The 23770-nt window shown below is 41.7% G+C and overlaps 1 protein-coding gene across 3 annotated transcripts in view; it reads right to left on the bottom strand.

The window, feature by feature from the left end:
• Window positions 1-15044: 15044 nt before the first annotated feature.
• The window catches only part of PTCD2 (pentatricopeptide repeat domain 2), a 37978-nt gene continuing 29252 nt past the window's right edge, over window positions 15045-23770 (bottom strand). For 2 of the 3 annotated variants that reach the window (XM_033179835.1, XM_033179836.1), the window contains 2 exons: window positions 22188-22301; window positions 15045-16134 (listed from right to left, as the gene is read on the bottom strand). In XM_033179835.1, coding sequence (XP_033035726.1) covers window positions 15910-16134; window positions 22188-22301 — 339 coding nt within the window. In that variant the 3' untranslated portion in view covers window positions 15045-15909. The remainder of the gene's footprint in view (window positions 16135-22187; window positions 22302-23770) is intronic. The other variant, XM_033179834.1, reaches the window with a different exon arrangement.

Below are 23770 nucleotides of genomic sequence, written 5' to 3'. Positions count from 1 at the left end.
CTTTGGTTTGCACCTCTAAGGAATAAAGCTCAGGTCGTGTTTTCATTCAGCACACAGACATTGAATGTCTACTATGAGACAAGCACCGTGTTAGACTCAAGAATATGAGTAACAGCCAGACCCAAGCCCTGAGGTGTGTGAAAAAGTTACAGGCACAAAAATGCCCTTGTGTTTAAGGTTTAATCTGGCTCTACAGAGGGAGTCATCAATTATTTGAGGATAGGAATAGGTCAGAAAAGCCTTATTGTAGGGGTGGTGCTTGAGGTAAGTCTTAAGGGGTCAGGAGCATTCTCAAGTGCCAGATCTTCAGGCCTGGAATGCGAGTGGGGAGTTCTGAGTGATTCCTGCAGAGCACGTGGGAATCTCCCATCTTCATCTTCTAGCTTTTGGTCTGTGTTTGGTGAAGCCAGATGATACTTTGTCATATGACCAGCCTAATGGGGCTGGGGGTGGGTGTGGGTGGGGCTAGAACCAGGAGACTCAGGTTTTATGTGTTGTCTTCCCATCAACCCCCTGTGTGATCTCTGGCAAATTCTTAGCTTACATATGCTTTGGTTTGGCTTCTGTTAAATGAGAATAAAACAATCTTTCCTCACACTGTGAAGGGGGATGAGCAGGGAGCATTGTTGTGAGGATGTCAAATGCTACTGAAACATTCAAAGCTCTCCTTTTTACATGATCCAAAGTCAGAGCTACTTCCACTGCAACACACTTCTCTGCCACCCCACTCTACCTGCACCGAACAGACACAGATGGGCTATAACTTAAAATTTCGTTTTCAGTTACTTTTAGCCAAGGGAAAAGAATCAGCAGCTCCTGAGGATGTTCGATACACTAGGCTCCCTCTGAAAAAATGTGCAAGCGCTTCAGTTGTCCATCTAAAATTGTTACTGAAAAAGTTGGGTGATGGGAGAAGAGAAAGAAGTCTACAATTTGCAACTGTGCCATTGTCATCTGTGCTTTGTGCAGCTCTTCCAGGACAGCTATCAGGTGGATGACACTACGATTCTTACAGTTGCCATGCATTTCATTCTCTGAGAAGTCAAGCACATTCTTTTTTTTTTTTTTGATGCAATAATGCTGTAATTTATTATTATTATTGCAGAGGCATCTGAGCAATATTTTTCCTGTGAACAGCACTCTCATGTATATGTAAACCACCGTCTGTAGTTCCTCAAAAAAAAAAAAAATAGAGAGGGATGCTGAATATTCTTACTCTCAACTGGATGCATATAGGGTACAATTCAATGTAGAGGTCACCACTGCCTTCCCAGGCATACCCTGGGCCTCCGTCCTCACCATCATCAGCATAGGTGAGCAACTAGATATTTTGGCCAAGTAAAAAAAATTTCCCGGACGTACTGATCATTTCATATATGAGTGAATATGTTGATACTATTCATATGAATAATACACACAGAATATTGACCTCTCAAGTGTCATTTTCATTTCATTTTGCTCTTTTCCTTCTCTTGCCTGGAGCCTTGGAAAGCTAACCCCACACACTCCTTTAGTCTCTCCCTTATCACTTCCCTGAGCCCCTTTCATTTGCACAAGAGCATCAGACACAATATTGTGACCTGTTCACAACCTCAAAGTGTACTGGCACATCTGTTCCAGTATCTATCGATTTCTAAAATCATTTCCTCTCTTCTGGTCAAGAAAACTCAGACAATTCTGGGGTGGAATTTGGTAATCCTGGATTGAGAAGTGAAGATCACCTTTTTCTACGGAAAGTGAAAGAGGAATTGAAGTAAGGAAGCTAAAGTTCTTCATGTAGTTCCAGAATATCGACTTTCTCCTCTCCTCTTGGGCTTTTCAATTGCCCTGAATAGTCAAGGCCTCATTGCCTGGTGCATTTTTTAAATTATGGCTTTCAATGCTTTATTGTGGTTAGAAGAAGATGGGCAAGTATTAAAAGCCCATCATATTCTTCAAAGATTACCTGTTTTGTTCTTTAACAAACAGTAAAATCATTTTTTTGGTGTACAGTTTTATGAGTTTTAAGGCATGTATGGATTCATGTAACCACCACCACAATCAGGGTACATAACAGTTTCATCATCCCCCAAAACTCTCATGCTGCCACCTGTATTCACACTCTCCCCCCGGCAAACCTTGTAACCCCTGATCTGTTCTCATTATTGTTTTGCCTTTTCCAGAAAGTCATGTAAATGACACTTGCCAGTTATGTACTGGCATCAGCCAGTATGCAGCTTCTGAGACGGTCTTATTTTCCTCAGCATCATACCTTTCAGATTCAGCCATGTTGTTGTATTTATCGATAATTAGTTCTTTTTTATTGATGACTAGGATTCAATTGTTCTCATGCGTATTGAACTCAGCGATTTTCAGTATAATACAGACCCCACGGGGTCCCGGGAAGAAAAGCCGGTAACCAAGCGAGAAAGGAACTAAAGTTCATTCTTCAAATTCTATGGTTACTTATCATAATCACGTTGGGTGATCATCTGGAGATGAAGAGGCACCGCGGTTTTTATTCAAGAGCAAAAGAAGCCAAGAGAAAGCCGAGGCCCAATCACCTCAGGCTTTCAATAGCCCCCTTCCTCCATGTGGCATCTGCGAGTTCTTATTTTGTTCAGTTTTGTTTTGTTTTTGAGACGGAGTCTCGGACTGTCGCCTGGGCTGGAGTGCAATGGTGCAATCTCAGCTCACTGCAACCTCCGCCTTCCAGGTTCAAGCGATTCCCCTGCCTCAGCCTCCTGAGTAGCTGGGATTACAGGCACATGCCACCACATCCAGCTAATTTTTTTGTATTTTTAGTAGATATGGGGTGTCACTATGTTGGCCAGACTGGTCTCGAACTCCGGACCTCGTGATCCGTCCACCTTGGCCTCCCAAAGTGCTGGGATTAAAGGTGTGAGCCACCATGCCTGGCCGCAAGTTCTTAACACACTTCACTTTCAAACTGCCTAGCATCTTCCTGACTCTGGCTAATGCTGCAGTTCTCCACAGGAGGTGGTATTGCCCCTCACAAAGCATTTGATAAAATTGGGAGACATTTTTGGTTATCAGGCCCTGGGGATTTCTACTGGCAGTGGATATTGAGTACCTACTAAGTGCCAGGCAATATTCTGTGCTGGGGATACAGGTGTGGACACAAAAGGCAGAGTCCCTGCCCTCATGGGGCTTACAATCTAGAGCAGGGGTTGGCAAACTTTTTCTGTAAAAGGCCAGATGATCAATGTTTTCAGCTTTGTGGACCATGTAGTCTCTATTGTAGTGTGAAGGCCGACAAAGACAATGTGCAAACAGATGATAGTGGCTGTGCCCCAATGCAATTTGACTTACGAAAGTAGGCAGCTTGTGCGATGTGGTCCTCAGGCTGTAATTTGTCAACTCTTCTTCTAGTGAGAAGACAAATCATTGACAAACACATATAAAATTCAAGTAGTAAGTGCTATGTGTATTTTTAAAGGCAGGATAAGGGATAGAGAGGAGGAAAGGTGCAATTTAGACTAGGTGGTCAGGGAAGGTCTCTCTGAGGTGACATTTGATCAGGCACCTGAATGACATGCAGGACTGAGCCACAGGGAACTGCAAGTGCAAAGGCCCTGAAGCAGGAATCTGCTGGTATCTTCAAGGAACAGAAAGAAGACCAGGGTGGCAGGAATACAACATGGAAGGTGTGGGGAAGGTGAGGTTGGAGAGGTCAGTGGGGCCAGGACATGTTAGCATGTGGACTTTGGAGTTGATGCTCAGGGTGCTGGGAAGCCTTGGGGGCTTTGGGAGAGGGATGCCATGTTCTACCTTCTCACCATCAAGCAGAAGAGGTCAGGTGACTTTTCACAGCCTCCATTCATCCACACGTGGGTTTGGGTGAATTAGTGACAGGTGCCTCTCCCTATTGGCAGCAGCAGCCTTGGATCCTGGCCTCTACTCCCCACCTCTGCCACATGCCCTTCGTTGGGGTACAACTTGCACAGCTGTACATTTCAGTCCTTGGTCTTAAGTGCTGCTGAGGTTACTTAAACTTTAAGCAAATGGTATTCTTCAGACTTTCTAGGACTTTAATATATTTGGTATGCAAATTATTATTATTAGGCAGTGGTTTCTGGGGCTCCAGCTCAGTGTTCCAGGGCAGATTGGAGAACATCTAATCTGAGGGTGCCCTCCCTTTTCCCTTGAAAGGAATCTCGACCCATTCCTGAGGCCTTTCACTGCTGGGACCAGCAGTCCCCCTTCTTCGCTTTGAGGTAATGCAAAGTGGTATGAATGAGGGAAACAAAGAGTAAGTAGCAAAGGCATGTCTCTAAGTTATGGAAACTTGCATAAAAGGAACCTTGTGGCAATAGTGAGGCCTTTCATTTCCTATTCTTTATTAAATGACAGGTTGCCAGGAAAGCACTGTCACATATTTGCATGCAGGTTAAATTTCTCAAAATCTGAGTCCCTACAGTGAGTGACAGTGGGAAGTGTGAAAGAAAGGCTTGAGATTCGCTGCTGTGCTGTTATTGTCAATGGGTAAATTTCTTTAGTAACTTGTGGTTCTGTTGGAACTGACTGGAACAAATCCAGCCATGAGCTATTTGTTAGCTGGTTTTCTTTTCTATTTATTATTCTGAATGGAGAGCATGATAACCAGGGATAAATAACGAAAGGCATTTTCGTTATCATCATTAAATACCAAACATAGGTGACTACAGAAATCCTAAAATAACTAGACGAGCTCATCGTAGACCAACATCTTTCACTTTTCTAATGTGCGTTTGGAGGTTTTGACACCGGAATGCAGCAGTGCTTTCCAAATAGTGTGGACTTTACCTAGAAGTATTATCGACTGAGTCATAATGAACATCATGGTTCATTCTTTTCCCATGGTTGTCTTAATTAGCTGCACAATTTTCCCTGATCTCACTTGAAACAATCTTCAAATTCTTACCCAGAGGTTTGATTGAGCATTTTCTATTCATTTGTCAAGTCTAAGAACTAGTTACTGGGATTAACTTATAAATGAATATTCCTTCCCTGATTGCTGCAGACAAATGCAGTTTGGCTGCTTCAACTTAAAACAATCAAGATGAAAGTAATAGTATAACAGAATTAATTTTGTGGTAGTAAGCATCTTCTAAGCTGTAAGTAGAGGATGAGACATGTAGTTCCAGAGTTGGGCTTTAAACCTACATCTAAAGTTCATTGTTATTAGGAGGTATCTGAATATTAGGCCTGGAAATATTGAATTGGCAAACATGTTTTCTGTTTTTAATCTTTCCTCTATGTTTCCCAGGAGAAAAAACTGATATCTGTTAATATTCTCTTTCAAACAAACTGGGAAAGTTAAAATGTACCTTGGGTTGCAGTAAAAGATAGTTGTACTAGGTTGATCTTTCCCATGCCTTACCTTGAGGGACTTTACCATGTCAAAGGCTGCATAAGATGCTGGGCATGGGAGATACATTTGGGGAGCAAATGGGCAGCTCCAAGTGTTCCTGTCACCTTTCTACAGGATGTAGCCCAAGGGCAGCTGGTGAAGAAAATGACTTTTAGGCTTGTTGCTTGCTTTTCTCAACTGAGCCTATACGTCTTCTCCCTTGAAATACGAGTTTTAGGCTTGGGAGAAAACAGGACTGGACTGAAAGCAAACCTCTGGCTTCCCCTAAGTTCCAGTAAAGCAGCCTCCACTCTGAGTCAGTGAGTGAAAGAGTGAGAACACAGGAAGCCAGGCTCTGTCACAAAAGAACCCGCAAGAGGGACCTAAAATATTTTTTTTCAAAGGGAGAAGCATTAACAAAATGATGGGGAAGACACAAAATAGAAGAACAGAGAAAGAAGAAAGAGGAAGTAGAATTCAAGGAGAAAAAAAAATCGTAACACATTAGTTTATTTGAAATGTGAACAGACAGCAAAATTGCACACGGCCCATTCTAGTCCAGCTTGCTTGCCAACACTTTTACTCAAAGACACGGGGACGTATTCCACCTATTTGTCTCACACCTTTAAAATGGGGTCAGGAAATTTGCTACTTGGGCTTAGCAATGTGCTGGTTGTCTTTGTCCTACACTCTGCATCTATCTAGGTGTCGTGCATATAAGAACATTTCAATAGCATTAAATCATCAACAACCTAAAAGTCATGTCTACACTTGCAACGTGAAATGTGGGATTGAGACAGTTTAGAGAAGAAAAAGGGATTTTTGAAAACTCAAATATTTGAAGACTATTTGAAGACTCAAATAGTCCATATGAAAAAAAGATTTATACTTTTGGGCCAGATTCATGGCCCACTGAATTCGATATTTTGACTCGAAGGGTGTATCACAGGCTGTGGAATGAAAGGGATATAGGAGCTCAGAGCCACTCAATTGGCTCACTGGTTAACTGCCCAACTCTCCACTTTGTCATGGTGGGTCCTGCAGGAGTCAGCTTCATGCTACTGATGCAAAACGGGTGTTGTGCCTTGGTGATACCCCACCTCCCTATGCAGTGCAGTAGAACACAGCCTAACTGTGGTCCTCCCTCCACCTCTAACACATGAATGTGATAAAAGCCTGCTTAACACAGCGTGTAAAGAAAGACTGAGTTCTGGCCACTCAACTCCAGACCCCTAGAGGTGTTTGACTGAATGGCCATCAACCAGGTGTTTTGGTTTTTTTCATTTGCTAAGTAAGGTAAGTCATAGACATTATGTAAGGAATATGTACAATAGGATTTTCCCCAAGATTTTTTCTAGTACCTTTATCCCTGAGCTGGTGTGGCCAAACCATACCAACTCTGTGGGCCACACTGTTTAGAGTCATTAACAGTTTGTTTCTTTTACCCCATCAGTTGTTGTACAATGCACAGTTGCACTAGGGTCTCCTCCAGGTACTTTGGGTGGTTTTCAAGAATGAATCTATCGATGCCCACGAAGAAGTCATCTTGAGCAAGGGCATCTGTCCTTTCTTCCTCCCAAGCTCTGGTCTCTGTCAGGGATATCTCTCATCAGAATCCCCATCCCAGCTCCAGCATAGTTAGTGCTCTGTGAAGTCTCAGTACATATTAAAGGTTCATGATAATGGGAATTTCATCTTTGACCTATTCTTAGAGATGGGCAGTGATAAATACACCGGGAAGCCAACATTTCCCTCACTTAAATGGAGAACACTCCAAGATTTAGTCATTCCTGATGATGGCAGGAACAGACAGTCAGGTTGACCATCATTTGATGAATTTGGAAGGGTAGAGTGACAACCAAAATAAACAAGATCCTAATTCCTTTTTACTTCTTTCACACACAAATGTGATTTTAGTTAATAAAGGCAAACAGTTAATTGGGGGGATTTTCCTTCTCAATTTGGGAGGAAACCCTTTCTCAAGTGAGACAAATGACCATCCTTTTTCTTTCATAAGAAACTGAGTTGTATGTTTTCTCACAAAACATCTAATGTGTGTGTGCATGTGTGCTCGTGTGTACACACACATGGACACATTGCATGATACTTACATTGGTCTACCTTCTGCAGAGGATCAACTTTACTGCTTTCTGTCTTTTAGAAGTATCCTTTCAACACTAAATATTTCTTAACCTGTGTGAAGGCAATATTCTATATATTTCCTAAAGTCTATCTACAACTACCTTTCCTGTCTAGCCTGCTATGTGGACCTCTGTTCTCTCTGAATTCCAGAAATGCTTTTGAAAATTAGCACCTTTTTTAAATAGTGACTCTGGACGCCCTCTGCCGTCTATTGTAAGTTCTTCAGCTCTGCTACTGACAGCAAAGCAAGAAGTTGGCCAGGGATTATTAAGAATATATGCACACAGCCACCATTTGGGCAGGCAATACAGAGATGGGGTTAAAAACATGACTGCCGGCATCAGACCTCCCGGATTCAAAAACTGTCCTCTCCCACTTGCCTGTGGATATAACACAGGCAAGCAACCAAATGTCTCTGAGCTTCAGTTTCTTTACTGTGAAATGGGATAATAGTACTTTAGGGGGTTTCCTGGGGATTAAATGAGATAAAGTGCTTTGCACAGGACCTGGCAAATGGTAAGTCTTATCATTATTGAGACATAGTTTCATTCTTGTAGCCCAGGCTAGAGTGCAATGGTGCAGTCTAGGCTCACTGTAACCTCTGCCTCCTGGGTTCAAGCAATTCTCCCGTCTCAGCCTCCCGAGTAGCTGAAATTACAGACACCCGCCACCACGCCTGGCTAATTTTTTTGTATTTTTAGTAGAGAGGGGGTTTCACCATGCTGGCCAGGCTGGTCTAGAACTCCTGACCTCAGGCGATCTGGCCGCTTCGGCCTCACAAAGTGCTGGGATTACAGGCTTGAGCTACCTCGCCCGGCTAGTAAGTCTTATATGTTACCTATTTTTGTCTATAATCTTTGTAATTTTATGAACCCTGGCTTTTTGTAAGCCCCGTTTTTGTTGAATTCTCTATCACCTTGGACCAATGTGTTAAAAATCAATTATGCTCTTCTAAATTGGAAATGACATTTCCTCTGCTCTCTATAGCTTTTTATATAATGACAAGCTTTTTAGGCCAAAGCCTCATGATGCATGAAGCCATCTTGGCACCAGCTATAACCAGAACATACTCCTCACCCTACCTGACATCAACCCAGTAATTTCCAGCTATAAAATGGAAGGTTAACTTAATCCTCTCCAATCGTCATGGCTACATGTGTCTACCTGGGATTTGGTAGAACACATCAGCAGGTTCTGTTACTATTAGTTACCAGGAATGAGACTTGCATTTGTGGATTCAAAATCAAATCGAGTTGTAGGGCAGTCCCTTTGCAGGAGTTATCCTTCCTCCATGTTGTCAATTGTAACAGGTGATGTTGCTGTCTAGGGGTAAGGGCTACTTGGGGGATTAAAAGACAGGGTGATGCTGTGCTCTTCAGGGTGAGCATCTTGGCCTGACTTGGGTCAGGAAAAATCAATCAGGGAAGACAAGGGATTTACAAAGCATCACTCTAATCCGACAATACATTTCCAGGCAGGCCCACAGTTCAGACTGTGATGCCTTATAGGACAACTCAGAGGCCCCTGGTTCTCTCTCTTCTCCACCTGATTAAATGAAACCTTCCTCTCCAATCCCAGAGCAGCCAGCTCTGCAGTGTTTTAGCTGCAGGGCAGTGATTAGCAGGTAAGCATGTGGTTCCCTTTCCCTCTGGGCCTTCTCTCCCCATCCCCATCTTTAATGGCTGTGGTAATGCTGCCTCTGAGGCTCTTGGACGAAAGTCAGCTGAGCAAGCAGGCCAAGTGGGGAGGTGAGCAGTTCAGCAGCATTTTGATCCTCTTTCATTAGCAACTTGAAAGTCACCTGGAACCGTTGTGCCCACCGCCTACTCCCCCAAACCCTCGCCAAATCACTTCGTTCTCAGATTAGCTGTGTGCTTGCAATGTCTGGGGAGAAACTCCCATGGATACATTACTGCAAGATACAGGGGCTCTGGTTCAGTACATGAATGCACTGGCCAACCCAGGACCCCTGCAGAGGCCAAGTCATTCCACTTCTCTGTGTCTTGGCTCTGTCATATGTTAAACCGGGATAGAAATAGCAACCAGTTTATGAGAAAACGGTGAAGTGCCTAAAGTATATTGTGGCATATGTACATATTAACTAAAATCTGCCATTAATTAATGAAATCACTCTTTCAAAAAATATTAAGACCCCACTAAATGTATAAATAACATGCTACATAAGCACCTTGGGGTCATATAAAACAAATGTAGAATACTCTGTTCTTCAGGAGAGACCAGATATGGAGAAAAAGATTTGTAACAATACATGGCAGTGTACTTTAAGTGTTCAAATAAATGACACAGACAACTGGTTTTACAAAACACCAGCAAAAGGTCTTCCTTTATATACGCGTGTGTGTGTGCATATGCACACACGCGTGCACACACACACACACACAACCACTTATACATGCCACTGGGTGATATGAATATTACCCTAGACTTAGCATTTATCCCAACTGCAATCATGTGGTCATTTGCCCAGTTATCTTTTTGATGCCTGTTGCTCTTGCAGAATGCAAGCTCCATGGGAACAGAGGACATTTAAAAAATCTTCTTGTTTTGACTCTATCTTATTGAATAGAACATATCTCAATCAGAATACACCAATTTCCATTAATTTTTGTTGAGAACACTTTCTTGAGCTAATGCCATTTAAGCCAATGTAATTCCTTGATTCATTTTCTATGCAATACAATTGAACCACTTCCTTTTAAAAGGTATCATTTCACTTTTATTTTTGTGCAATCATTTCCTTAGAATCAATTTTACCATGATTTGCTTCCTCGGTTTCTTACGCATATCAAATGTTACTGATGATAGCTTTTGCCACTGTAATCTTTTTTATGGCTAGTTTATCTATGAAGTGTAATTTCTCTGAATCAAATTTATAGGTAGAAATATCATGAAGGAAATTTGAAATGTGGGTTATTTTAGTCAAGTCTTGTGTAGTTTTGCCACAATTGGCCTTAGTTTATATGGATTTCTTTATGCATATTTGAAAAAAATAAATGGATATATTTTTCATTGTCTTTAAATCCTAATGCCCTGGAACACTTGATTCAATTAATTCACTGGTGGACTTGGGGTCAGCATGAGAGAACAGCAGAGGAAGGGTGCTTATTATGTGTAGGGCAGATGGCAGAGAATACAGACCTCTGCAGTGGGTGCTGGCATAATGCTCTAAAAGGCCTGTTGGGCCCAACACTGCTTCAGCACATTATTTACTCAGGAGTCCAGAGACAAGGCCAGACTTCCCACTCTTCCCCCTCCTCATAACTGAGACAGAGGACACAGAGGATGAATCTGAAGCCCACACCTACTGTCCAAATGGACACACAAGCTTTCTGCTATACCCACTATTCTTAAATTATGTTGCCCAGACTAGCAACAGCATCATCTGAGAATGTATTTGTAATGCAAATTCTTGGGTCCTGACTCATATGTATGGAATCAGATTCTGGGGGTGGGGCCCATCAATCTGTATTTTAACAAGCTCTTCAAGTGATTCTGATGCATGTTCAGGTTTGAGAGCCATAGCCTTATCATCCTGGCATCCACAGCTATCATCCTGGCTATGAAAAGGTAGGAGGAAGATATGCAAAAAGATTAAACATTTACCTCAAAGAAATCAAAGACTAAAATATCCTTTAAGCAAGATCAAGTCTCCCATGACTCCTGTTTTCAGTATAACCAGAGTTCATAAGAAGTTTTAGTTCACTGCAAAGAAATAGAGAAGCCTACATTTTTGCCTACCCGAATTGTAGGAGGCAAATCCTTACCTCCTCATTATAATATCCCAACAATATTCATTATGAGTAGTTAAAAGTTTATATTTACTTCCTTAATCATCCTCAACAAAAGTATCAACAAATATTGCCCAGGATTGTTTTATTTCACAGCCAAGTCCATTCTTCAGTAGGAATTTGACCAGTCTGTAATGAGCACCTCCTACAGAAACAACAAGCAAATGAACGGGCCAAAAAGTCCCTGGGAGTCAATGCGGCAGGCTAAAATTTTCTGTGTTGGGACAGAGTTCTTGTCTGTCTTTTCCCTGCGGCATGTAAAGAGTCTTTCGTAGTGCCTTGTCCTTTGTAGATGCTCAATATAGATATGGTGGGAGAATCCTTGAGGATTTAAACAGCTTGCAAATGCCTCATTGAAAAAGTGACAGAAGTTAGACCTTGAATAATGGGCAGAACAGGATAAAGAGTGGGGACCCTTTAGTTGGGAGAAGGAAGGGATACACAGTGGGCTGAGCAAAACTTAGGAGTCAGGTCTAAATGTGGAAGGTTGGGACTGGCTGTCTTAGTCTCTTCAGGCTGCTATAACAAAATACCAAAAACTGGGTGGCTTATAAATAACAGAAATATATTTTTCACAGTTCTGAAGGCTGGGAAATCCAAGAACAAGACGCCAGCATTTGGTATCTAGTGAGAGCCCACTTTCTGGTTCACAGACAGTGCCTTTTTGCCATGTCCTCGCTTAAAGGAAGGGGCGACCAAATTTCTTTGGGCTTGTTTTATAATGGCACAAATCCCATTCATGAGGGCACCACCCTAATTCCCTCCCAAAGGCTACATCATCTAATACCAACACCTTGGGGATTTAGATTTCAACATATGAGTTTGGGGGGACATTCAAACCCTGCACTGAGTGTATGGTATTAGAGAGGAAAAGCTGTCCATGGGGGACTGATATGACCACCAACATTGTTATACAATATAGTTAAATCAGCTGGTGAGTTAAGTAAGTACTAATCCTCTGTTACATTCCCTACCGTGCTAGGCACCCAGCAAACAGACGAGAAAGGACAGACACGGCACCTGAGTCTAGTGAAGAAAACAGACAGTGACAGGCATATGATAAACGCTTGGATAAGTGAGGTACATGAGGCACATGGGGAGTTCACCTAACCAGGTGAGCTAGACCAGAAAGCCTTCTCAGATGAAAAGATGTCTAAGCTGAGACCTGAAGGATGAGTAGGAATTAGCCATTCCACAAGCAGGGAAGGGGGTGTAGAGTAGCAAGAGTTGGAGCTGGATGGACAAACGTGGGCCAGATTAAGAAGGACCTTCTAAACCACGTTGAAGAGCCTGAGCTTTATCCAGAAGCATGTGAGGTCCTCAGGAAGTTAAACAGGGGAGAAAACAGACTTATCTATGACAGTTTCACAGAATTTATTCTTTGAAATTCCTACCACTGAGATGGGCTATATGCTCCCTCCATTTGAATCGGGGGGAGGAGAGGGGCGTAGTGGAAGTGATGTTATGTGACTTCTGAGAGTAGGTCATAAAAGGTAACTGCTTCTGCCTGGTCCTCTTGGGACAGTCACTCCTAGTACCTAGCCACCATGCTGTAGGGAAGCTACACGTAGATATGTTCCAGCCCCAGCACTAGCTGAGGTCCTAGCATCAACTGCCAGAAATACTAAGGAAGCCTTTGAGACGATTCCAGTCCCGGCCACAATCTGATGATGACTATAACTGCATGAGAACCTTAATAAGAACTGTCTGGCTGAGCCCAGTCAGTACTTAGGATAATGAGAAATAACTCAATGACTGGTGTTGTTTAAAGCCACTGAGTTTTCAAGTGTTTTCCACACAGCAATCAGTAACCAGAACTATCCCTGATATCAACTAATTAAGAAGATATATTTTTGTCTCCTCCTAGTAATTGTGCTGAACTCACCATACTGATCTTTGGGACTCTGGAGCAGCAGATGTCCACAGTAAGTAAAAACAGTCTACAAAAGCACATAACAGAGTTAAGGAACAAGATGTTCTGTCCAATCAAGTATTTTCATTAATGGGATAAGTAGGCCAGGTGTGGTGGCTCATGTCTGTAATCCCAGCACTTTGGGAGGCCAAGGCAGGCAGATCACTTGAGGATAAGAGTTAGAGACCAGCCTGGCCAACATGGTGAAACCCCACCTCTACTAAAAAAAAAATTACAAAAAATTAGCCAATGTGGTGGCGGGCAACTGTAATCCCAGCTACTTGGGAGGCTGGGGCATGAGAATTGCTTGAACCCAGGAGGCGGAGGTTGCAGTGAGCTGAGATCACACCACTGCACTCCAGCCTGGGTGACAGAGTGAAACTATGTCTCAAAAAACAAACAAACAAACAAACAAAAAAAGCAAAAAAAAAACAACCCCAAAGCAGAAAAAAACAGGATAAGTAAATGATGTAGGCAACTACTGCTTACAAAGAAACCATTTTTTCAAAGGAATTACTGAGTTTTAAAGAATGAAATGCCCATCATAACCTATATTGAACACTTTTTTATTGGATTTTTTTAGACTTTAGAATTATCTATTACTTTGGGGTGAACATTATGCATATTAGTTACTTCTGTACTAAGGTTTCTGGGACAGGTGGAATGGACCAGTTTTTCCAGTCAGCTGAGCACCACCTACCTGCTGCTCAGGGCAGCAGGGACTGGGAAGCTTGTTGCTATTTACTGCTCACAAAATTTGGTTATTTTGCTAATGAATGGTTGTTAGCTAACAACCAGGGCCACACTCACCCACAGCACTGGAGCCATTTGAACTGTGAGAGTTGAAGATGAAAAGTAAGTTGCGGGGACAGGAAGCATGCCCTGTTATTCCCTAAGACTAAAGGTGGAGAAATCCAAGCACTTTTTTTTTTTTTTTTTGGCATGTGTGCAAAACACCAGACACATACACAAAGAAACAACTAGGATTCTATGAGGGCAGAGAATTTGTTTCTCTAAATGGGGCTGTCCAGTGTTTCACAGAGTACAAGGAAAAGAAATTCAGTATTTTTGAGAAGGAAGAACTCATTTGTTTTTATAATTCCTTAACTAGTTTCAAACATATTGCATGTACTATGTGCCAGCCACTATCTGCTTGCTTTATATTCCCTATCTCATTTCATCCTCACACCAAGCCTAAGAGGTAGGTACTATTATCCCCATTTACCAAATGAGGAAACTGAGGATGCCCAGAGCCACACAGTCATGGGGGCCCTCAGTATTCTATTTCTTAAGAGCTGCTCCTTTTTCCCCTCTGCAGACATAATGTGGTACAGTGGGAAGGTACTAGACTAGGAATCTGGATTCTAATCTCAGCTCTACCACAAATCAATTATGCCAATTTGTGACTCTCATATGTGGATCCTGTCCTCAGGTGGGACTGTGATCTCAGACCTGGATTCAGCAAACACCTGACGCTGAGATTCTCTCACTGGGACACAGTCTACAGGTGAGACTGGGGATCTCTTGCATGGATCATTTCCTTCACCTGAAAGATGAAGGAATTAATTAGGAGACTCCTCCTAGTCTACAATTTCTGACTCTATAATCCTTGCCTCAGAACAACAACCAAGTGAACAGTCTTAGTTTTGGAGGTAGCAATGAAGAGTCTGCAGCAATCCTGGCAGACAGCTCCTGAGGTCTGAGCAACCCTCTGGGCTTTCTGAAACAAAAGGAGCAAGTGAGGTGGGGTCACTGTGTATCTTCTGCTCACTGGTGACCAGATATGGTAAAATTCAACACATACTCTATTTCAGACCATCATTAAGTATGAAGCAGGTTTGAACTGCTCTCATGGCACATTTTTTTTTTTTTTTAAATATGAGGCATTCAAGAGAGAAAAATCATTAACAAATAAGATAAACTATAGGACTAAATATTATCCTCATAGAAACCTAAGCATTAGGTGGTTTTTAGTGCACTTATTTTGAAAAGCACATGGCTTACCCATGATCAAAGCAGTAATCATTTAAATTTGGCTTACTCAGCAGTCCTAAAGGCTAAATTCTGGTTTTGTTTGTGCTACTGAGAGAACAAAACAACCACAATGCCGTCAAGTTTGCTTATGAACCTTATTTATTTTTGAGAAAATCTGATCCTACTGAACCTTGAATGAAGATTTCAAATCTATATGCAAATACACATAGGCATTATTGTTTTGCAGATGGAAAAATGAGGGCTCTAGTCATAGATATATATGATGGCAGAGCAATGAGAAAATCCTGGGCTGTTTTCTAACATGGTAGAGTAGGGTTTTAGACCTCCTGAATTCAGCAAGGATGTAATTTGCAAGTAACTACTCCCTTGAAAATCAGAGGCGTCCATAGTTGTAGTGAAATTCATTCCTGATGGTGCTTACTGGGTTCCACTCTGGTGCCAGAAGCTGAACTGGAGACTGACCAAGTTCCTTCAAGGATCCTCAGCAGTGCAAAAGGGAAGTGCCTTTCTGAGGGAGCCAAGCTTGCATGTAGACCTTCACAGTGATGCAACATAACTTCTCACAGATCGGCATGGTACCATTCAGTGAATCTGGGAATTTCAGGAGGAGACCAAGTGTCAGCACAGTGTCTGCTGAAGTGAGATGCCTGACTTCTTAGGAAAGGCAATAACTCACTAGAAGCAGGCCCCTCAGATCCATAGGTGGACTGAAACCAGGGTTACTCAGCCAACAGGGACTGGTTGAGTGGCCGGAAGGTGCGACGGCTGACCATCCTCTTGTTTAACAGCAACGCGTGAGATTTCCTGTCCCTGGGGGTGTGGCAGAGCACAGCATCCAAAGAATAATTGGTGACCTGGCCACTGACGTGTAGTTTCCCATAGATCTCATCAAATTTGGCCAAAAGGGCAGGCACATCCTTCACTTTTTCCCTCACTTTGGCCAGCTGGAAAAAAGCAAGAACAGATCATTACATCTCTGCAAGATTTCTTCCTTGTTTTTACTATAACTCTAAGAAAAAGAAATGGACATGAACAAAAATGTATGGTAGGCCAGATGCGGTGGCTCATGCCTTAATCCCAGCAGTTCTGGAGGTTGAGACAGGAGGATCACTCGAGCACAGGATTTCTAGGCCAGCCTAGGCAACACAGTGAGATTTTGTACAAAAAAATTTTTTAAAAATTAGTTGGTGTGGGCCGGGCGCGGTGGCTCAAGCCTGTAATCCCAGCACTTTGGGAGGCTGAGACGGGCGGATCACGAGGTCAGGAGATCGAGACCATCCTGGCTAATACGGTGAAACCCCGTCTCTACTAAAAAATACAAAAAACTAGCCGGGCGAGGTGGCGGGCGCCTATAGTCCCAGCTACTCGGGAGGCTGAGGCAGGAGAATGGCGTAAACCCGGGAGGCGGAGCTTGCAGTGAGCTGAGATCCGGCCACTGCACGCCAGCCTGGGCGACAGAGCGAAACTCCGTCTCAAAAAAAAAAAAAAAATTAGTTGGTGTGGTGGGAGGATCACTTAACCCCAGGAGGCAGAGGCTGCACTGAGCTGTGATCATGCCACTGTACTCCAGCCTGGGTGACAGAGTGAGTCTTTAAAAAAAAAATTATGGTGTGTATACACCTAAAATGGTGAAAACCAGGGTTGTGGGGCACACAGACGGAAGTATTACTATGAGGGATTCCAAAAGCTACACAAAAAATCCAAAATTAGTACTTGAAAATCATACCTAATATACAAGGGGGGTCAAATAACACATCATATATAATGAAACACACTAGGTACAGGAGGTCATATACCAGTGGAATCAACTTTGTTCCATGTAATGATCAGAGCAGGAGGAGGCAGGCCAAATTATATAGGGCTTTATACATATTCCACAATAAGTTTTTTGAAATTTATTCTAAAAAAGCCATCAGAGCATCTAAAGTGGGATATGATCTCATTTATGTTTAAAAAGTTGCATAGAGAATGAACTGGAGTATACAGAAATGTGGAGACTATTCTGGAGGCCCACACCATAGCCCATATAAGAAAGGATGTAGTTTAGATTGAAAAAGGTACAGAAAAGATGGAGAAGTACACATATGTGAGGTATATTTTGGAGTTTCTACTGAAAGGACTAATTTTTGAATGGGTGAAGGAAAGGGAGGAGTCAAAACTATCTTCTCAACTGGGGCTTTAGTAGCTGGATGATGGGTGCTACCATTTCCTGATAGAGAAGACAGGGAGGACAAGATTTGGAAGGGAAAATCAAGAGCTCTGTTTGGACCTGATTGAGATGGCTGTGAAACATCTAAATGGGTATGTCTAGAAGGTTGTTGGATATACAAGTCTGGGGCATGAAGGAGAGGTCTCGGCTAGAGGCATACGTAGTAGAGTCACAAGTATATGGTGGTATTTAACCCCCAAAATGGGTGAACTACAATGGAGAATGTGAAGCTACTTTCTGAATAAAATCAGTATTTTACTTAGTTCAATCCTTATCAAGGGTACAATCTCAACACATTTCTTGATGGAATTGAATTGGGATGAAGCTTCCTAACAAATCCTTTGGCCCTCTTCCAAATACGTAACACTATTTGCACCTGCACATCTTCCTTTGTGACAAGGGTTCCCAACCATACCTGCAGACAAGCAGCTTAAGTACTTCTTAATGTTCTTAAAAAAGAATAGCTTGTTTAGTCCTCATGTTCAAGGTGAAAATGACTTAACGTGCAGCATATGGCTTCTAAAAGCAGCAGAGCAAACATGCCAAGCTGGAGGTAATTTTGATCTAAAAACTGTAACAGTTCTGTTACATAACTACAGAAATAAATCAGCAATTCTTTTCAATAGTCCTGTGGTGGTATAATAGCACCTATGATACTTCATAGTCTTATCTCCCTACATTAACACATTTTAAATAACCGTTGGCATAAACATTAAATCCACCATTTGTAAAATGCAGACTTTTACAATATAAGACTCCACTTGCAATCTCACACATATATATTTAGAACTAGCTCCAAAGCTACTGGAATTACATGAATCAATCCATTTCTCATCAAGCAGTTCCTTGAGTGGTCCCACAGCAACCAGACAGAAGACACTGAACTGGAGAGTTCATTTTCTAAGTAAAAGAGTCTTATAAGAGTATTTTTCAATATGAAGTTTGTTTGGGTGCTTTAGCCATACAAGTGGGTGATAATGTATTGATGGATCAGGTCTAAGGAATGATTGTTAACATCAATGCTGCTGAGAAAATGGAAGTTGCATTTGACATGTACGCATACACACGACTGTGCACTTTAAAATCTGTTCATGCTTCTACTTTCCCTACTTTGCTAAACTTACTCCAAAAGGGTTGGGTGGGTCACAGCCTACACAGAGCTAAGACTGCAAATAGAAAGAAGCTTTAAATCAACCATATCCAGTTAGTCATTTTCCTGACAAGCTCCCTTTTATCAGCAGGAAGAAGCCTTTGGGTGGAAGTGAGGAAATGGAACAGCGCTGGGAAGGTGACAGTGTGCAGGAGGAGGAAGCAGCCACTGCCCTCTAGTGCCAATCCTGCTGCAGCCCAGACCAAACTATAAAAGGGAGAGGCAGGAGAAATGAGGGAGGAAGGGAGGACCAACCAACAGGTCGCCTGGTTGGTCAAAATGACAATATCAGTATTATCACTAACAACATGATCACTGTCAATAATGTACAATTCATTTACATTTCTTTCACCTTGTTACATGCTATGAGAGACGTACAAATTACTATATTTCAAATGACCTAGAAGAATTCCAATTTGTGTACTTAAGCCATCAATGTGACACATGGGTTCATTTGTTTCATTTCACTTTCAATTTTTAGGAATTGCTTTTTCTCTTAGATTTTATTTAACTCTGCTTTATAGTTCTGCAAAACATTTAAATGGTTCCTAAGTTAAATATACAAACAAGGTACATTTGAAGAAGTCATGCTTCCATCCCTCACTTTCACTTTCAAAACTTTTATTTCTTAATTCTTTTTTTTTTTTTTTTTTTGAGACGGAGTCTTGCTCTGCCACCCAGGCTGGAGTGCAGTGGCCGGCTCTCAGCTCACTGCAAGCTCCGCCTCCCGGGTTCACGCCATTCTCCTGCCTCAGCCTCCCGAGTAGCTGGGACTACAGGCGCCCGCCTCGTCGCCCGGCTAGTTTTTTGTATTTTTTAGTAGAGACGGGGTTTCACCGTATTAGCCAGGATGGTCTCGATCTCCTGACCTCGTGATCCGCCCATCTCGGCCTCCCAAAGTGCTGGGATTACAGGCTTGAGCCACCGCGCCCGGCCAATTCTTTTAAATTAAATTAAAAAAATAACTTGTCCATTATTTTCTCAAATAATTGGGTAAATTTATAAAGTTCAATATGATGTTTCAATCTATGTGTACACTGTAGAAAGATTCAGTCAAGCTAATAAACCTATCCATCACCTACCAATGTGTCTTTTTCTGCAGCGAAACATTAAAAATCTACTCCTTTGGCATTTCTGAAATATGCATAATAATTAACTGTGGTTCCTGAAGTCTCAACCAAAAAAACCTTTAGAACTGATAAAGTCAGTAAAGCTGCAGGTTACAAAATTTATATACAAAAATCAGCAGTATTTCTATAAAAAAAGATCTGAAAAAGAAATCAACATAACCACTTAAGTTTTGCTTTTTCCATCCGTAGTGTTTTCCAAAAACGTAAATGCATAAAAATAACTATATGGTCCCACCTTCTTAAGGCATACCACACATACCCATTTGCATCTTGCTTTTGTCACTTAAAAACATATTTAAGTGATCCATATAAATGGTGATCCGTAACAGTGTATGATGTAGCTGTTCCTCATTTCCTGTGAGTTACATGGCAGTCCTTTGTACAAACAGACCCTAATTTGTACAACTAATCCTTTACTGATGGAAATTTGGGCTTTTTTCCAGTCTGTTGTTCTTACAAATTGGCCTGCAACAAATAGCCTTGTACATACAACTTCTTTATATTTGCCAGTATATTTTTAGAATATACTCCAAGAAGTGGGAGGATTGAGTCAAAAGGTGAAATTATTTGTAGTGTACCAATCTGCATTCCCTCTAGCAGCATCAGATGAAAGTGCCCATTTCCTCAGAGCCTCACCAACCAAGTAGGCTGGCAAACTTGCAGATTTCTATTCAAGAGACATATCATAGGGTAGTTTTATTTTGCATTTCTCTTGATATGGGCAAGAGAATCTTTTCTCATGTTTAAAGGCCATTCACGATTCATTTTTAGTAAATTCTGTCCACATCTCTTACCCATTTTTCTTTAGGGTTGTTGGTTCTTTTCTCAGAATATTCAAAAAGAGCTCTTTTTTTTTCTTCCCCAGGTGGAGTCTCATTCTGCCCCCAGACTGGAGTGCAGTGGCGCAATCTTGGGTCCCTAGTTCAAACGATTCCCCTGCCTCAGCCTCCTGAGTAGCTGGGACTATAGGTGTGCACCACCATGCCCAGCTAATTTTTGTATATTTAGTAGAGATGGGGTTACAGTTTGGCCAGGATGGTCTCGATCTCCTGTCCTCATGATACGCCTGTCTCAGTCTCCCAAAGTGCTGGGATTACAGGAATGAGCCACCACACCTGGCCTCAAAAAGAGCTCTTAAAATATTAGGGCTAGTTAGCTTTTGTCAGTATGATTAAAAACTGTACTTTCTTCCATTTGTTACTTACCTCTTGACTTTGCTTGTGGACTTTTTGCCATGCGAAAAAACAGGTTTTCACAGTTTTTAGTCAAATGTATCACTTCTTTTACTGATTTGGATTTTGACTGAAAGCTAAGTTTTTCCACTCCCAGGATATTAAATAATCTACTAATGTTTATATCTACTACTTGTGTGTTTCGATTAAAAAATTTAAATTCTCATCCATTTGGAATGTATCCTGGTTTGTGGTATAGGAACATATACAACTGTATCTTTTTCTGTTGGCTCTCTACTTATCCTAGTACTACTTACTAGTCTATCCATTTAGATTGATTTGAGATGCTTGCTTCTATGTTACGCTAAATTTGTATCTGCAATTCGGTCTCTATCTGGACTTTCTATTCTGTCCCATTAGCTGCCTTATTCATGTCCTAAGCCACAGTTTGAATTATAGAAACTTTAACATGTTTTGAGATCTGCTAGACCTAGCAACTCTTACTGCCCCTCTTTCACAGGGCTTTTCTAGCTAGTCTTGTTTGTTCAACTAATCTTTACAGAAAAAAAAACAAGGTGATATTTTTATTGGAGTCATACTACATTATCACAGTAACTTGAAAAAAACCGAGTTTTTATACGGGTAGGTCTTCTTATCTAAACACATGGTCTGTCTTTTCATTTGTATAGAAGACTGTTTTTCTTTTTTAAGATGAGAGATAGTATATCCTACTATTTGCTGACAAGAAGGAGCCACAGGGAAGGGGATACTGATGATGCCCACAAGAGTGAGTCAACTTCTGGACTGATGCTGCGGAGTGGGTCAGAGGGGATGGGATCCGGTGTACGACTGGAGAGGCTGGCGTGAGAGGTATATCCAGTCGTCATGGGATCACAGGTATATAGGGTAAGGGGCCAGAGGTTGTCCATGTAGCAGTCATTGTCTTTGGATTACTTCTATTTTCTCCATGAAACAAGAAATAAGGTGATCAACTGAGAGTGAAAAGTGAGGAGAAGGTATTGGAGGCTTGAGGGAAAAGGAAAAAGGTGTAAAATTGTCCTCTAGAAGGAAAAGAGAGCCAAGGCCCATGAACACAAAGTGTGGAGAAAAGAATAAGGTAAAAGGAAAAAGTTTCCTAGAATTTCAGAGGATATATTCTGTTGGAAGAAAAAAAAAATCTTTGCACATATTCATGGAAGTCTTAAAACAGGAACAACAGAGAAGCTGCCATATTTGACAATTTCTTTAAGGTAAGCTTTAGAACTGAGAAATTAGTGAACATTTTTAAGAGTGTCCTTTCACTTTCAAATGATTTCTGCAGCACTTGCATACTCACCACTTCCTCTGAGAACATATGTCTTTTCACAAATTTTGATAAATTTCCTTCTGCAGCATTTGTTAGAGTCTCTATCAGGTTTTCCAATGTATTTGACTGGATATGGATTATAACCTGAATATTAAGAAGACACAAACAAAACCAAGACTTAGTGTCTCAATGCTGAGAAATGTACCTGGTTAGATAAGCCTTCACTTACAGGCACCTACCCTGCTTTGATCCTACTTCCTAATTTATTTGCTTGCACAAGTTCAAAAAAGTGCTTTAAATGTACGCTCACGAGCCAAAATGTGCTTTCCAATAGTTAGTCAAAATACTACAACTTTGTCTGTAACCCCAGCGCTTTGGGAAGCCAAGGTGGGCAGATCACGAGGTCAAGAGACAGAGACCATTCTGGCCAACATGGTGAAACCCCATCTCTACTAAAAATACAAAAATTAGCTGGGCGTGGTGACACCCACCTGTAGTCCCAGCTACTTGGGAGGCTGAGGCAGGAGAATCATTTGAACCTGGGAGGCAGAGGCTGCAGTGAGATGAGATTGCGGCACTGCAATCTAGCCTGGCAACAGAGCAAGACTCCATCTCAAAAAAAACAAAAACAAAAACAAAAAAACAAAAAAAGCCTACAACTTCAAAACTTGTTTAAGGGTAACACTGGAGAGAGCAGAGATTTTAGTGCCTGGATACCTGGGCTGAAATCTAGACACTGGCAAGTACCAGCTAAGTGACTCTGGACTGGTACTTAATCTTTCTATTTAAATGCCCTCATTTGTAAAATGGGGAAAATAGATTTAGACCTCACATTTTGGGTTTTATGAACATTAAATAAAATACCAGTATACAGAAGGTACTCAGCGAACAAAAATATTGGTTTCCTCCTTCCTACATCCTCTAGATTCAGAGGATAAGACAATCAGACAGTCTCATAAGACTAGTGATATGGTTTGGCTTTGTGTCCCCACCTAAATTTCATCTTGAATGGTAATCCCCAGGTGTCAGGGGAGGGACCTGGTAGGAGGTGATTGGATCATGGGGATGGTTTCCCCCATGCTGTTCTCATGATAGTGAGTGTGTTCTCATGAGATCTGATGGGTTTATAAGTGGCAGTTGCCCTTGCTCTCTCCCTTTCCTGCTGCCTTGTGAAGAAGATACTTGCTTCTCCTTCTCCTTCCCCCATGATCGTATTTCCTGAGGCCTCCCCAGCCATGTGACACTGTGAGTCAATTAAACCCCTTTCCTTTATAAATACCCAATCTCTGGCATTTCTTTATAGCAGTGTGAAAATGGACAACCAGAACTGGCTAGGGGCAAATGGTACCTTCAGCATTTTCTGTTGTTAGGAAGTTGCAGACACACAGGTTACTGCAGGCATAGAGTGGAAGCTGGCTGAAATGTTAATGAGGCACTCCTATTTACACTATTAATGAACTTTCAAAACTGGGTGCTGTAGTGTGCTTTCAAAATGACACTATGACCTATCTTCCACCAGACGGGTGCAACTAACACAAGAAAAAACACATTTCCTCCCTAATTACCAATATTCACTAGTATAATTCAAGAAAAAGTTTAAAGAAAGTGTGAAT

The sequence above is a fragment of the Trachypithecus francoisi genome, unplaced genomic scaffold (genome assembly GCF_009764315.1).
Source record: "Trachypithecus francoisi isolate TF-2019V2 unplaced genomic scaffold, Tfra_2.0 Lachesis_group2, whole genome shotgun sequence".
Lineage (NCBI taxonomy): Eukaryota > Metazoa > Chordata > Mammalia > Primates > Cercopithecidae > Trachypithecus > Trachypithecus francoisi.
The sequence above is the reverse complement of the archived record's forward strand: the minus strand, read 5'-3'. Positions and strand labels throughout refer to the sequence as shown.